General features: G+C 45.9%; 1 protein-coding gene across 1 annotated transcript in view; it reads left to right on the forward strand.

Moving 5' to 3' along the window:
- Tmc5 (transmembrane channel like 5) overlaps positions 1-15226 on the forward strand; it is a 53123-nt gene that overhangs the window by 17570 nt on the left and 20327 nt on the right. The window contains exons 5-10 of the mRNA XM_051192786.1: positions 1770-1857; positions 4788-5036; positions 8768-8919; positions 9484-9628; positions 11221-11376; positions 13851-14002. Of these exons, the coding sequence (XP_051048743.1) occupies positions 1770-1857; positions 4788-5036; positions 8768-8919; positions 9484-9628; positions 11221-11376; positions 13851-14002 (942 nt within the window). The remainder of the gene's footprint in view (positions 1-1769; positions 1858-4787; positions 5037-8767; positions 8920-9483; positions 9629-11220; positions 11377-13850; positions 14003-15226) is intronic.

Consider the following 15226-nt stretch of genomic DNA (forward strand, 5'->3'; position numbering starts at 1 on the left):
AAATGAATAATAAAGGAGACAGTTCTTATTGTAAGAGAAACCTTTGCAGGGTGGAAATCCCCCACACCCCTGTAGGGTTTCTTTGTTTTTTTTTTTTTTTATTATTATTATTATTTTGATATTTCAAGAGATGGTTTTTCTGCATTGCTTTGGAGCCTGTCCTGGAACTAGCTCTTTAGACCAGGCTGGCCTCAAACTCACAGAGATCTGCCTGCCTCTGCCTCCCTAGTGCTGGGACTAAAGGTGTGAGCTACCAACACTTGGCCCTGTAGGGTTTCTTATGTAGCTTTATTTGACCTCAAATTAAGGATCCTCCTTCATCAATTCTTTTTGCTTTTTATTGACACAAGCCTGTGGCCCAGGCTGGCCTTGAACTTGGTATATAACTAAAGATTGTCCTGAACTCCTGATCATCCTGTCTCTACTTTCTGAGTGCTAGAACTAAGGGCTAGGGCTTGACCTGTCTCCCTAGAAGGCATGTACACCCTGGTCCACGGCTGCTTCCAAGGAGGATTCTCTGGAGAAAAGCAAGCCTCCAGTGAAGTCTAGTTACCACTGCCTGGGCCAGGTACTTGCTTAAGCTAGTTTCCCCAAAGATAGGTCATGTTCTGAGAAGGGCAGTCCCCCTGTGATCCTCTCTCTTAAAGCCCAGACCCCAATCTTATCAGAGAGATGCATCGGGCAAATACTCTGAAATCCCTGACTCAAACATCTTCATGTCACTAAAGGCAATGAAGATCTGAGAACCTGACAAAGAGGACAGAATTCTAAAGAGGGAGGACAGCAAATGCACTGTGTGGGCCTGGGCAGGCAGGGAGGGGAGGAGAAACTGGGAAACTCCGAAGCAGCTACCTGCAGTTTAGATACCAGGATACATGCGTGCTGGCTAGGTTTTGTCAAACCTACTGTTTAGTTACTTTTTTACTGCAGTGATGAAACACACTGACCAGGCTACTCATAGACAAGTTTATTTGGGATTGTGGTTCTAGGGGGTCAGAGTCATGATGGCAGAGGGAAGCCATGGTGGCTGGAATAGGAGCTGACAGCTCACGTCTTGGATCACAAGAAAGCAGAGAGAGCAAACTGAGAATGGCCTGCGATTTTGAAACCACAGAGCCCACCCACAGCGATGTACTTCACTCAGCAAGGCCACACTACACAAAGAGTACTGCTAACTGGGAACCAAATGTTCAAATGGCCCCCAGACTCTGGGGAACAGTTCATTCAAGTCACCATACCTACCCTGGCAAGTTAAGAGTTGACAGGAAAACCTGTAAGAGGCATGTGGGGACACAATACATAGCCTAAAGTTCAAACCACTCTAAATTTAAAAATTGCTAAACAACAAAATAACAAAAAAAAAAAAAAAAAAAAAAAAAAAAAAAAAAAAAAAAGAAAGAAAGAAAGAAAGAAACAACTGGGTGTGTGTGTGTGTGTGTGTGTGTGTGTGTGTGTGTGTGTGTGTGTGTGTGTGGCGGGGGGTGGGGGGTGTGAGGGGCCCAGTTGGAAAATGATTGCCATGCAAGCATGGGAACCGAACATATATCACCAGAACCCATATAAAAGCTAACACAGTGACCACTGTGTAATTCCAGCACTGTGGCCCTTGAGACCCGGACCAAGTGATTCTGTTTGACCCCAGAGGCGGCGACTACAAACAGGGGCCTCCATGCTTAGCAATGGATAGCTTTTTGTTTGCTTGCTTGCTTGCTTGCATAAATGAATGATAACATTGGTTATCTTTTATTGTCTTCTACCATTTTCCACAGGAAAATAGTTGATAAAGAAAAGAGTAAACAGCGCCATGGCACCCTGGAGGCCAACTGCTGTTCTCAGTGTTTGAGCTCCCTTTCTCTGGTAAATCTACTTCTAAAAACGTTTTTCTTTTCATGCCTTTAATCCCAGCACTTGAGAGGCAGAGGCAGAGGTAGGAGGTCTCTGTGAGCTGGAGGCCAGCTTGGTCTACATAGTGAGCTCCAGGACAGCCAGAGCTGCAGAGTGAGACCTGATCTTAGACAAAGGATTTACATGTTTCTGCCGAAAAGTGTGCTATTTCCACATATACATGCAGCCTGTCTTAGGGTTTCTATTGCCTGTGGAGAGACACCATGACCATGGCAACTCTTATAAAGGAAAGCATTTAGTTGGGGCTGGCTTACAGTTTTAGTCCTTGTCATCATGGCGGGGACTATGGCAGTGTATAGGCAGGCACGGTATTGGAGGAGCTGAGAATTCTACATCCGGATTGGTAGGCAGAAGAAAGAATGAGACACTGGGCCTGGCTTGAGCATCTGAAACCTCAAAGCCCACCCCCTAGTGACCCACTTCCTCCAACAAGGCCACATCTCCTAATAGTGCCACTTCCTATGAGCCTAGGGGAGCCATCTTCCTTCCTTCTTTCCTTCCTTTTCTTTTTCTTTCTCTTTCCTTCTTCCTTAATTAGTTAACTAAAAATTGCCTACTATTTCTTTTGTTTCATCATTTTTAATTTTACATCCTGAAGATTCCCTCCCTTCTCTCCTCCCAGCCCCTTCCTCCCACCTCCCTTCTGCCCCTCTTACCCCAATCCACTCCTCTTCTGTTTCTATTCAGAAAAGGGCAGGCCTCCCATGGATAGGGCATATCAAGTTACAGTAAGACTAAATACCTCTCCTTGTATTAAGGCTAAGTAAGGCAATCCAGTATGAGGGACAGGGTCCCAAAGGCCAGCAAAAGAGAGATAGCACCTGCTCCCAGTGTTAGGAGTCTCACAACTGTCACATGTATGCAAAGGGCCCAGGTCAGACCCATGCAGGCTCTAGAGGTGTCATTTTCATTCAAATCACCACACAGCCTTCATGGCACATCTGGTTAATTAGCATTTTCCTTTACTGTCCTTCTGTTCACTGCAGACAAGGTGGGCCAGTCAGTTCACAGAATTACGTAAAGGTTACTGGCGACTTGCAGGCTGCTATACCACAGAACATGTCTCTCTCCCCAGCAATCCTTAGCCACCTTGGGTGTGAGCTCCTCCCCCAGCAGCTGCTAACTGCCTACATATCTAAGGAAGGGGCCAGGCTTCTTGAGTTCTTGCTTCTGTCCACCATGGGAAGTAAATGGCTCCCTTCCTGCCTGTCCATCTTGCACAGATCTCCTTTGAGTCCTCACAGCTGATGAGAGAGTTTAAGAGTGCAATGGCCATGTGATACCCAAAGGACAGCGTCCCACACTTTCCTTCCTCCCTTCCTTCCTTCCTCCCTTCCTTCCTCACCTCTTCCTTCTTGCCTGCCTTCCATACTTCCTTTCTTCCCTCACCCTGCCCCCTCTCCTTTCTTCTCAGTGCCAGGAGATTGATTCCAAGGCTGCACACATGCTAAGCATGCACTCTACTCCAGCCCTTGATGTCTTCTCCCCTAGATGCTTATAAAATATCTACAGGCTATTGTGAGCTACAGTCATCCCACCAGGAAACACCATCACTCATTCCTTCCTTATTCCAGCCCCTCTCCTTCCTCCCCTCAACTCTTCCAAGCCTTTAATGTGTTCTACATTCTTCCCCATATGAGAGGGACATGCAATATTTGTCTTTCCCTGTCTGGACTATTTCATTTTTACAACATCCCCTAGTTCTATTCACAATTCAGCAAATGATAAGATTTCATTCTTTGTAGCTGATAATAGTTCAATATATATATTGAGCTATTGGATAATAATTTTATATATACATGTGTATATACATGTATGTACGTGTGTGTGTGTGCATGCATTGTTTTTACCCATCCATGCACTGAGGATTGCTAGATTAATCCTAGATCTTGGCTATGCTGCTACAGGAATTTCTTTGTATGCTGCTTTCATTTCCTTCCATTATATACTGTGCTAGTTTATTTCTATTGTTATTGTTATGATAAAGCACCATGACCAAAAGCAACCTGGGGAGGAAGACTTTATTTGGCTTGTACTTCTGAGATCACAGTCCATGGTGAAGGGACTTCAGGTCAGGAAATCAAGGCAGGAGCCTGGGGGCAGGAACTGAAACAGACGCCATGGAGGGGTGCTGCTTACTGGTTTATTCCTCGTGGATTGCTCAGCCTGCTTTCTTCTACAACTCAGGAGCACAGCCCACAGTGAGCTGCCCTCCCCACTTCAGCCACTCAGGAAAATGCCCCCACAGATTTGGCTACAGGCAATCTGATGGAGGCAGTTCCTTAATTGAGGCCCCCAGTTCCTAGATACTTCTAGGTTTGTGTCGGTTTGACAAAAACTAACCAGTGCACATACCTGGAAGGGAATGGCTGTATCATTTGGTAGTTTCTTATTTATTCTCTCCTGGGGCTCATCCATATGGGTAAAATGATTTGCATCTCATTGTAAATGAGATGAGCTCAGCAAGACAGGGACAGCAGCAAGGTCAAGAGTCAGAGGAGGTGGAAGGGGATGGAGGAAAGGAGAGCTTGGCAAGAGAGTGACAACAGTGAGGTCAAGGGTCAGGGGTGGAAGGGGATGGAGGGAAGAGAAGCCGACAATCAGACTGTATAGGCCAACATAGGTGTGGGAGTGAGTGAAAAGATGGGCACGGGGAAGGTAGGATGTTAGAGGCCTCTGGAAGAGCAACCCGGGAAGGTGTTAGTAGGGTTCGAGAGGGTTGTTGTGAACATGAACAAAGCCATCTTTCTAAATGCACCTCAGAGCTGCCTGGCTGGGAGTAGGGCTATTGGAGCAGGGACATTTAGCTATTATAGCACCTACTCGGGAACCACTCGATGAGAATCAAGGTTCCTCTTTGCCCCCCCCCCCCCGCACTCCAGGCTTACCGCAGAAGCAAGAACAACCTTTCAGAGCTCCTCAATTACATCAGCTTGTGGCAGAAGACATTTAAAGTCATCGGAGGCAAGTTTGGAACCAGCGTCCTGTCCTATTTCAGCTTTCTGAGGTGGCTTTTGAAGTTCAACATCTTCTCATTTGTCATGAACTTCAGCTTCATCATCATTCCACAATTCACTGTGGCCGAGAGAAACACCCTCCGGTTCACTGGGCTGGAGTTTTTCACAGGGGCGGTAAGTGCTCTGTCCCTGCAAAAGTTCACCACCATGGAATCCCAGGGAATGTTGTGCCCTTACCCAGACCTCTCATTCTGCCTGATGGAGAAATGGCTGGTTCTCCCTCAAGTATTGAGGGCATGATGTTGTAAGGCAAGTGGCTGAAGCATCCAGAGGTCAGGAACCAGTGTTGCAAATTGTTTCATCCACACCCCACTTCTTGGCATGCTTGAACTGTCTATGCATGAAGCAGGCACTCCATCCTTTTGTTTCTTATGAAGATGAGCATTCCTCACAGGCTGCCTACTGTTTGTTTTCTTTCCCTTAGCATTACTCAGTGAACACCTCAAGTCAGAAATCTGTTTCTTCTCTTTTTCTTATTCCTACAAAATATAATCAGTCCTCTCCTAGAAAATCCCTACTACAGAGGAAAATGGAGGAAAGTTAATTTTCCCTTCCTTCTTTTGTTTAATTCTTCAAGCTGGGGTGTATCCCTTAAATCACATGTGTGTGGGTACCTGTAGAGGCCAGGCAAGAGCATCAGGTCTCCTGGAGCTAGAGTAATAGGTGTTTATGAGCTGCCCAATATGGAACTGGGCACTGAACTCAGGTTCTCTGGGAAAGCAGCAAATGCTCTTAACTGCTGAGCCATCTCTCCATCCCTGAATATTTATCCTTAAAGTCGTTAAGTATGATAATGGTGGCATGAGCATAGAAATGGATTCTTTGTTTTCAGAGTTGCATGTTGGAGAATTTGAGAATCAAATGACCTCATGTCTGGAAACGTTTTCCTCTTTGATTCTTTTTCATGCGCATACACACACACACACACACACACACACACACACACACACACACACACACACACAATGTGAGTTCCTAGAGGTACAAAAGCAGGTTTCTGGGGGTATAGTTTTTGCAGCCCTTCTCTAAGGGCAGAAACCTCTTCAATGCCAACTCACAAGGTAGAGGTTGAATGCTTCAACAGGCAGCATGGTTGGTACACTCTGACTCATGCTAAGAAGAACATGGATTTATAAAACCATTCAAGATGCATGGTAAAGCAAAAAAAAAAAAAAAAAAGTTGTAAAAGAAGTCTTACAGAAAAAAAAGAGAGAGAAGTCTTACAGTATAATCCTCGCCCTCTTTATTTTAAATTTTTTATGTATTCTATTTTTTTATTTTTAAATTTAATTTATTATTTTAAATGTTGATCCCAGTTCGCTCTCCCTTCCTCCCTCCCTCCCTCCTTCCCTCCCTTCCTCCCTCTCTCCTTCCCTCCCTTTTACCCTCTCTGCCCTCTCACATGCACTCTAACCACCCTCCCCTCCCATCCCCCCACCCCAATTCCATATATAGGGGAATGCCATCCAGTTGGGGTCATGTAGGTCTGACAGGCCATGTGAAGTAGGGATTAGGGCTTCTCTCCTGTCTCTAGATTAAGGCAGTTATCCCTCCATGGGGTATGTGTTCACAAAGTCCTTTTGTGCACCAGGGATACATCCTGGCTCCACTCTCTGAGGTCCCTTAGACTGCTCAGTCCTTCTGGCTGAGACCCATAATCAGGGGGGCCTGAGTCAGTCCCATGCTGGCTTCCCAGCTTTCAGTCTGGTGGCCCATTAGCTCCTCCTTGTTCAGGTAAACTGTCTCTATGTGTTTCTGCCGCCTGATCTTGTCCTCTCCATCTGCATATGAGTTCTACTTCAACTCAGTGTTTATGTATGGGTGTTTGCTCCTGTTTCCAACAGGCATTAGTTGAGGGCTCCATGGAGAAGTTAGTTGTTGATCTCACTCTCCGGGAAGGGCATTTATGGTAGCCTATCCACAGAAGCTCAAATTGTTAGTTGGCAGCAGTCTTGTAGTTCTCTAGACCTATTTTGTGTTCAATTTTATCTTCAAAGCAATATTGGCTCCCTCTTTTATGTTCTCTCTCTCTCTCTCTCTCTCTCTCTCTCTCTCTCTCTCTCTCTCTCTCTCTCTCTCTCTCTCTCTCCTGTCTTCTATTCCTAACCAGGCTCAATCTTCCTGGTCGCACATGTTTTCCTTTCCTCCCCCTTGTTTTCTCCTACTTCTCTCTCCATTCGCTGGCCCCCCCCACTTCCCCTTAATATGTTTTTGGCACCTTTGAGCTGGGCTTCCTCACCTTCCTCTATGCCTATTATTCTTAGGTTTGGCCTTTTCATGGTGTCCCACATTTCTTGGATATTTTGTGTTAAGGATTTGTTGGATTTATGATTTTCTTTGGTCGATGAATGTATTTCTTCTAGTTTATCTTCTGTGCCTGAGATTCTCTCTTCCATCTCTTGAATTTTGTTGGTTATGCTTGTGTCTGTAGTTCCTGATTTTTTTGCCCAGTTTTTCTATTTCCATCATTCATTCGTTTTGTGTTACCTTTATTTTCTCTATTTCAGTTTTCAAGTCTTGAACCGTTACTTTCACCTGCTTAATTGTTTTTTCTTGGCTTTATGAATTCTATTTTTTATCATACAGGGACTTTGCACATTCCATACAAGCAGCATGCCGATGAGTGACACACCCAGCTCTCTTCTTTTACTTTTTAAAGAATCATTTTCCCTGTATTTATGGCTTGTTTATTTACCTAGTATCTATTGTGTCTCTAACTATTGATCAATTGATGGATTGATGTTTATATGGGAAGAAAAAAATCGTCTACAAAGATACATGATTTCCCCCTTATTACAAAAAGTGGCACCAGCTGTTTTGCAGGTGCTCATGTTCTGCCTTCTAGAACTGTCTGACCACTTCCTTGTGATTTCTTTGTCAGGCCAACATACTGAGTGGATAGCAGAGGTTGAACATGTCTGACTGTCTGGCTTTCAGGATGCTTGGCTTGATCCCCAAGTTCAGGTGCTCATAGTGAGGTTCCTTAACTGCAAAACCAGGTTGATTTGTAATTTTCTCCAACTCTAGGAGCTTATTTTTAAAAGACATAGGTCTTTTCCCCAGCAAACTACAGCTCACCACCCACACCCACAAGTTCTAACCCCTTTTATTCAATCGGCCATAGGTGCAAAATGCGTTTTTACAATTTGTGTCTGGAAATGGAGAGGTGACCTGAGATAAGAACCCTTGCTACACAAACATGAAGGTCTGAGTTAGAACCCCAAGTACCTACATACAAAGCCAGACAAGGCTGAGTGCACTTCTAATATGATCACTGTGGTTGGTAGAGACAGGAGGGTTATCAGACAGCCATCATGGCCTCCAAACAACAAGGTCTAGGCTCAGTGGAAGAGCATGTCTTACAGGAATAAGATGAGAGTCATAGATCAGGACACTCCTTTTTCACCAGCGTACTCATGCACTTGCACCACACACACACACACACACACACACTCATGTGCACATGTACACATTCACAAACACAATAAGAATAATGTCTACAAGCATGTAAGCAGTCCTGGTCCTTGTCTTTATTCCCTAATCTACATACATACTGTGACACCTATGTACAGAACATTCATGTATTAGGTATGTCATCTCCAGTTGATTTAGAACATGGGAGGATGGGCACAGGTCCCGTGTGGACACTAGGCCACAGCATGCAAGGGTCTTGAGCATCTGTCTGCTGTTGGTGGTATCTTCAGCAGTCCCATAGCTGACCTCCTTGGATGCCAAGAAGTGACCATGAATGTCTGAATTAATTGCAGGCAGGGACCTGAAATGCATAGACATTCACCTTTCTCAAACAAGCCATTTAACTTGGATCTCATTACTGTTCCTGTCAGGGCTATTTTAGGGACACAGTGATGTACTATGGGTTTTATACGAACTCCACAATCCGACATGAAACAGGCGGACCATCCTACAACATGCAGCTGGCCTACATCTTCACAATCGGAGCCTGCCTGGTCATCTGCTTCTTCAGTCTGCTCTTCAGGTAGATTCTGACCTGATTCTGGGGCTTACTTTATTAGTATGTGTGCACATGTGTGCAGTTGTATGTGTGCATGGGTACACATTTGTGTGATCAGAAGACAACTTTGGGTGTCATTCCTCAGGCAGTGTCTACTTTTTTTTCATTATTTATTTGTATTTAAATAAGATCTCTCTTTGGCTTGGAACTTGCCAAGTAGGCTTGACTGATCAGCTAATGAGCTCCAGGGACCCATCTGTCCCTGCTTCCCCAGTGCTGGGCTGAGTGTGCAGTACCATACCCACATTGCTTTTTACATGGGTTTTAGGAACTGAACTTGTTCTTATTCTTGGATGGCAGGTACTTTACCAACTAAACTATCTCCCCAGCCCCTAAGGCTCATCTTAGACTTAGACAAACTCCAAACTATGCCTGTCTGTTCCCATCACTTGTAGAACACTGTGCTGGTAATGAGGGAAGAGTTTGGATTGTCCATGTTGCTTTTTAATATCAGTGAGAAACATGGTCTGTGTATGCCTCAACACCTTCATAATAATGCTAGGACATTTTGGTTTCTGCTTTCCCCAGCATGGCCAAGTACTTCCGGAACAACTTCATCAACCCGCATATTTACTCCAGAGGGATTGCTAAACTTGTCTTTTGCTGGGACTTCACTGTCACCCATGAAAAAGCTGTGAAGCTAAAACAGAAGAATCTGAGCACGGAGATCAGGGTAAAGCCCAGACCCCAGAGTCCTCCCCCCACCAGCCTTCTCCCATCCCTATGCATCTTTGTAGCTTTTTCCCTTCTCCCCCCCCCTCATTTTTCCTTCCCTTTCCCATTCCCCTTTCTCTTTCCTTTTGAGATAGGATTTCAGGTGGGCCATGGTAGCACACATCTTTAATACCATTACTGGGGAGGCAGAGATAGTTAGATTTATGTGTGTTCCAGGCCAGTCTGGTCTACAGAGGGAGTTCCAGGACAGGCTATACAGAGAAACCCTGTCTCAAAAAAAGGGGGGGAGAGGAGAGAGAGAGAGGGAGATCAGGGTTTCATATATATCACAAGCTGACCTGGAATTTGAGATCTTCCTGCCCCAGGACTCCTGGATGCTGAGGTTAGAGACCTTTGCCTTCACTCTTGGACTTGTCTGTAAAATACTAAATTAATGGTAATCCCAAGTGCCAGCCAGTGCATGGGGGAAATGGATGCTCCACTCCATGTCAGGCTTTGAGATTGGCTCAGCCTTCACCAAGGTCAGCTTCTAACTCATCTGAAAACACATCTACTTCTAGAGTTCATGCCTCCACACTGAAAATTCTACCCTAGAGCAGTGGTTTTCCATCTGGAGCAACTCTGTTCCTCGGGGGCACACTGGGCTACCTCTGAAGACCTTTATCAGTTGTTACAATGAGGAAAAGGTGCAGTGGTGTCTAGTGAGGGGAGGTCTGACATGCCTTGAAGTACCTCATGTACAAGGAAAGGACAGTCTTTGTCTTTTCCTTGTACATGAGTGCCCTGGTCTACCCTGGTCTACCCTGATCTACAGAGAAAAGCTAATTTTACTCAGAGAAGGGGAATGACCAGCACAAATGAAGCAGCCAGGTGTGGTGGCTCAACCTTTCATGAGCAGATGTTGTATTTCGAGGGCAGCCTGATCTACATAGTGAGTTCCAGGTCAGCCAGGACTACAAAGTGAGACACTGTCTCAAAAACAACAACAACAACAACAAAAAAAAAAAAACAAAAAAAATTAAAAACCACAACAAAGCCCCCCCCCCAAAAGAGTGAGTAGTATTTATAAATTATCCATAAAAGGGATTTGAGGACAGCTTTGACTTTTATCCATGTGGTACTTGGCCTTGTTCATCAAGAAAAGTCTCCTGATGAATGTTTTGTTGTGGTGTACAGTTGCACACCTCCCATCCTGGGGTAGCAGAGACGGGAGGGTTGTGTGTTTAAGGGCAGGCTAGGCTACATAGTAAGACCTTTGTTTTCTCTACATGCAAAGATGGAAGAGAAAGAAGGCAGGAAGGGAGTGACTGAGAGAAGAAAGGAGGGACGGAGGGAGAAGAGGGAAAGGAGGAGCATAGGGGCATAGCAAAGCAGAAAACACAGGCCTATTGCATCTCTCTGGTCCCTTAAGATGGAAATAGTTTGAAGATCTTGGGCTTTTCTGCCCTTGGTCTCCCATGATCCACCTTGATCACAGACTTCCCCTCCAGCTCCTTTATGGTCTGGGCTGGCCCTATGACCCTGGGGGGGGGGTCTCTGTTGACATTGTGGAGGGCCCAGTGGGTCTACATGACTGTCTGACACTTGCAGGAGAACCTGTCTGAGATCCGCCAGGAGAATGACAGGCTCACATTCAACCAGCAGCTGACCCAATTTTCTGCTCATGTAGCCGCCTGGCTCGTCTCTACTGGAGTGGCTGCAGCCTGCTGTGTAGCTGTGTACTACTTGGCAGAGTACAACTCTGAGGTAACCCCGAGGGCCAAGGCAGAGAGAGCTGGGGCAGAGTGAGATGCTGCTGGGGCAGGTGCAGAACTGAGGCCTCCAACTGGGCCCCATGGGAGTCCCCAGGCATGTCATGACACCACAGGGCAAGGTACACTAGGCTCCTGTGGAAATGGGACTTTGGCAGAGACCTAGGATCTCATTTCTGCCCTTTTCCCCCCCTTTGAGATAAAGTCGTATACAATGGAGGCTAGCCTTGAACTCCTGATCTTCCTGCTCCAGTCTCCCAAATACTGAGTTTATATTCTCAGCATTCTTTATTATTCTGTCCCCAGGCCCCATGACACCTGACAGAGTAGATGCTCAGTAAGTCTGACAGACAGGTGAAATCCCCTGCATGGCTTAATCTTTCTTGACCTCACCTCTGGTCTAAAAGCAATGGGTATGGGATTACACAACCTCGATTGGTTGCCACTGGCCATGTTAAAGTATGACTTTAAAGGTGTCTGCCCTTGATCACATGAGACATGAGGTGGAAGCTGTGGCTGGGCATCTGCAGGGGGAAAGTCTTTACCTTCATTTGTCCTAAAGTACAGGGTAGCTAGTGAGAGACAGAAGTCCTAGGACCATTCTCTGGCACAGGCACCCACCCTGGGCTGAGCAGGAACAAGCACTGGCATAAGTCCAGTGGCTGTCAATCACTGGTGACTCTCAGTCACTGGTAACCACAGCTTCCGTGGGTGGACTTGGCCTTTTCTCATCTCTCTGGCTTCTAGTGAGTCTCTGTGGCTTGAGGGATGCTATCCTGGCTCAGAGAACAAATCACCCAGGTTCCCCTTTAACTGCTAAGTATGGGACAGAGATGAAGCATTAGGACCAAGGCATGTTACTTAATTTCCTCAATGCCCTGACAGAAGCAGTGCCAGGGAGACAGGAATTACCTTGGCTCACAATTTTAGGGGATGTCAGTTCATCTTGGAGGGGAAGACATGGTGGCTGAGTATGGTTAGTGTAGGTGGGAATGGGTGAACCGCCTCGATAGCTCAAGAAGCAGAGAATGTGGGAGGCACCAGAGGCTGGGCTTTGCCCTTCAAAAGCTGGCCTCCTGTGATGCATTTTCTCTAGCCATGCTTCATGTACCAAGGTCCCATATCCTTCTAAACTATGCTACTAGCTGGGGACCAAGTATTTAAAGACACAGACCTATCTTTACATCCTACCTATGATATGAGGGTTCCAAAGACATACCAAGGAGCGAGCAAGAGATTCTTTCAAGGCCTCTAGAAGTGGATACAGGTAGGGTCGCGCCTCAAGAAAAGGAGAATGAAACATGGAACACCAAATCCACCCACAGAAATCGCTCCAAAAAATGCCGACAAAGGACCCTCTACCTGCATATGAGGTACCCACCTGGAGGCTGCATCCTCGTGTAAAGGCACTGCATGGGCTAGCCTCCCCACCCCAGTTCAGTTCTTAGCACAAAGGATGTCTGGTGAACCTGCCCCAGACTGTGCAAGAGTAGCAGGAACAGTCATCCCTGAAATCACAGCTAACATTATACAGCCTGAGCAGGTTGAATTAATATATTTTATGAGTATGTATACATATAATATATATAACAACAAGAGGAATGAGAAAGAGGAAAGGGAAAGGAGAAAATAAATAATGGTCTGGCATGGTGTCATATGGGCTTTAATCCCAGCTCTTGGGAGGCAGAGGCAGGAGGATCTCTGTGAGTTTGAAGGCAATCTGATCTACATAATGAGTTCCAAGGACAGCCAAGGCTACATAAAGAGACCTTGTCTCACCTGCCCCCACTAATAATAATAATAATAATAATAATAATAATAATAGAGCAGCGGGAGAAATCCCATGGGGTTTAGTTCCCTTGTAATATGTCTAGAATAGATTTTGTTTCCACAGCAAGAGAACTCAGTATCCTAACCCAATCTTCTTGATAAAGAGAACCAAGTCTCAGCAGAGCTGTTTGAGTTTAGGTCATTGCCCTAGTTTCACTGTGTGGATGTGATAAGACACTCTGACTAAAATTGACCTGGCAGGACATGGGTAAACATTGCTTGCTGGCTCTGGTCAGCTAGCTTTCTTATACAGCCCAGGAATACTGGTCTGGGGTTAGAGCTGCCAACTGTGAACTTGGCCTCCTGCACCAATTACCAGTCAACACAATACCCCACACATATACCCACAGAATGGTATGATCTAGCAGTTCCTCAGTTAAGGTTCCCCCTTGGCACTTGACTCTTGTTTGTATCAAGATGACAAAAATTACTAACTAACTAACTAACTAACTAACTAACTAACTAACTAACTAACTAACTAACTAACCAGCACTGTTCTGATCCAATGCTTCTTTGCCTCTCTGAGATTCAGTATGCCTCAGAGGAGCTGGGGAGGGGTTTCTCTACTTCAGACCCTCTGAGTGTGCAGAGAGTGTCCACAGCTCCATGGACCTCTCAGCTTATCCTCCAACCCTGCAGTTCTTGAAGACACACAGGAACCCTGGGGCAGTGCTGTTACTGCCATTCGTTGTGTCCTGCATCAACCTGGCTGTGCCTCGCTTCTATTCCATGTTCCACCTGGTGGAGAGGTACGAGGTTCCGAGACAGGAAGTCTACGTCCTCCTGATCCGGTAGGTGTGTTACACCTGGTTTTAGCTCATTTCTGGGAACTAGAAGAATTTCCATTCAAATGTCAAAGTTCTGTTTCTGAAGGAAAGCATTCCAGGAATGAAGTGTGCCATATGATGAGTTAACAGTTGTCTTCGCTAGGGTTTCTATTGCTGTGATGAAACACCACGGTCAAAAGCAAGTTGGGGAGGGAAGACTTAAATTTCCACATAGGTGTTCATCACTGAAGGAAGTCAGGACAGGAATTCAAACAGGGCAGGAACCTGGAGGCAGGAGCTGACACAGAGGCCATGAAGGGGTGCTGCTTACTGCTTTGCTCCCCATGGCTTGCTCAGCCTGCTTTCTTATAGAAGCCAGGACCCCCTCCCCAGGGGTGGTCTCACCCACAATGCGCTGTGCTTTCTCCCATCAATCACTAATTAAGAGAATGCCCTACAGGCTTGCCTGCAGCCCAGTCTTATGGAGGTATTTTCTTCATCGAGGTTCCCTAATTTCAGATCACCTTAGTTTGTGTCACTTTGACATAAAACTATCCAATACAACAGCCTTCAAACAACCCTGAAAAATATGATTATGGAGTATGGGTGCTTTTTTACTAGACGGTGGCTTACCTTTCTCAGTGGCTGCCTGCCTGCCTGGGGGTTAACCTAATTCTCAAGTGTCATGCAAAGATAGACGGCACTGTGCACTGTGCAAGGGTTCTTAAGGAGCCCTTCCCTCAAAGGTGGCACCCCATGGTGACGCCCATTCCTACGTACAAGTGATGTGGCTAACCAAAGCTACCCAGTTTCTGTCCTTCCAGCCTCTTCCTTGGCTGATTCTCTGGCTAACTCCTGGCTCTGATCTGCACAATGCATAAAATGTCCTCACAGATCACCTCTAGGTTGGAAATCTGACCCTAGGTCCATGTGCCAGCCTCAGTCTCTGTCTTCCACCTCACCACTGGCCTGCTGAGAGACCTCAGAGCTGTCCAACTGCCCACCTGCTCTTCTCTGGCTGTTTCCTTTCCTGAAAGTCTCCCAGCATAGGGCCCTGGAGCTTGTTTCCTGACTTCATTTAGGCTTCTGCTCACATGTTGTCCTTTTGTGATGTCTTCCCTACCACTCTTATTCTTTACATTACAATTTCCTTCCACTTCTTAGCATTTTATTTATTATCGCCCTCAGCAGTGCATAACAGGAAATTGTTTTCTTGCTCGTGGTACCAGGGACATTACATCAGTGAGT

The sequence above is a fragment of the Phodopus roborovskii genome, unplaced genomic scaffold (assembly GCF_943737965.1).
Source record: "Phodopus roborovskii unplaced genomic scaffold, PHOROB, whole genome shotgun sequence".
NCBI classification, from domain to species: Eukaryota; Metazoa; Chordata; class Mammalia; order Rodentia; family Cricetidae; genus Phodopus; species Phodopus roborovskii.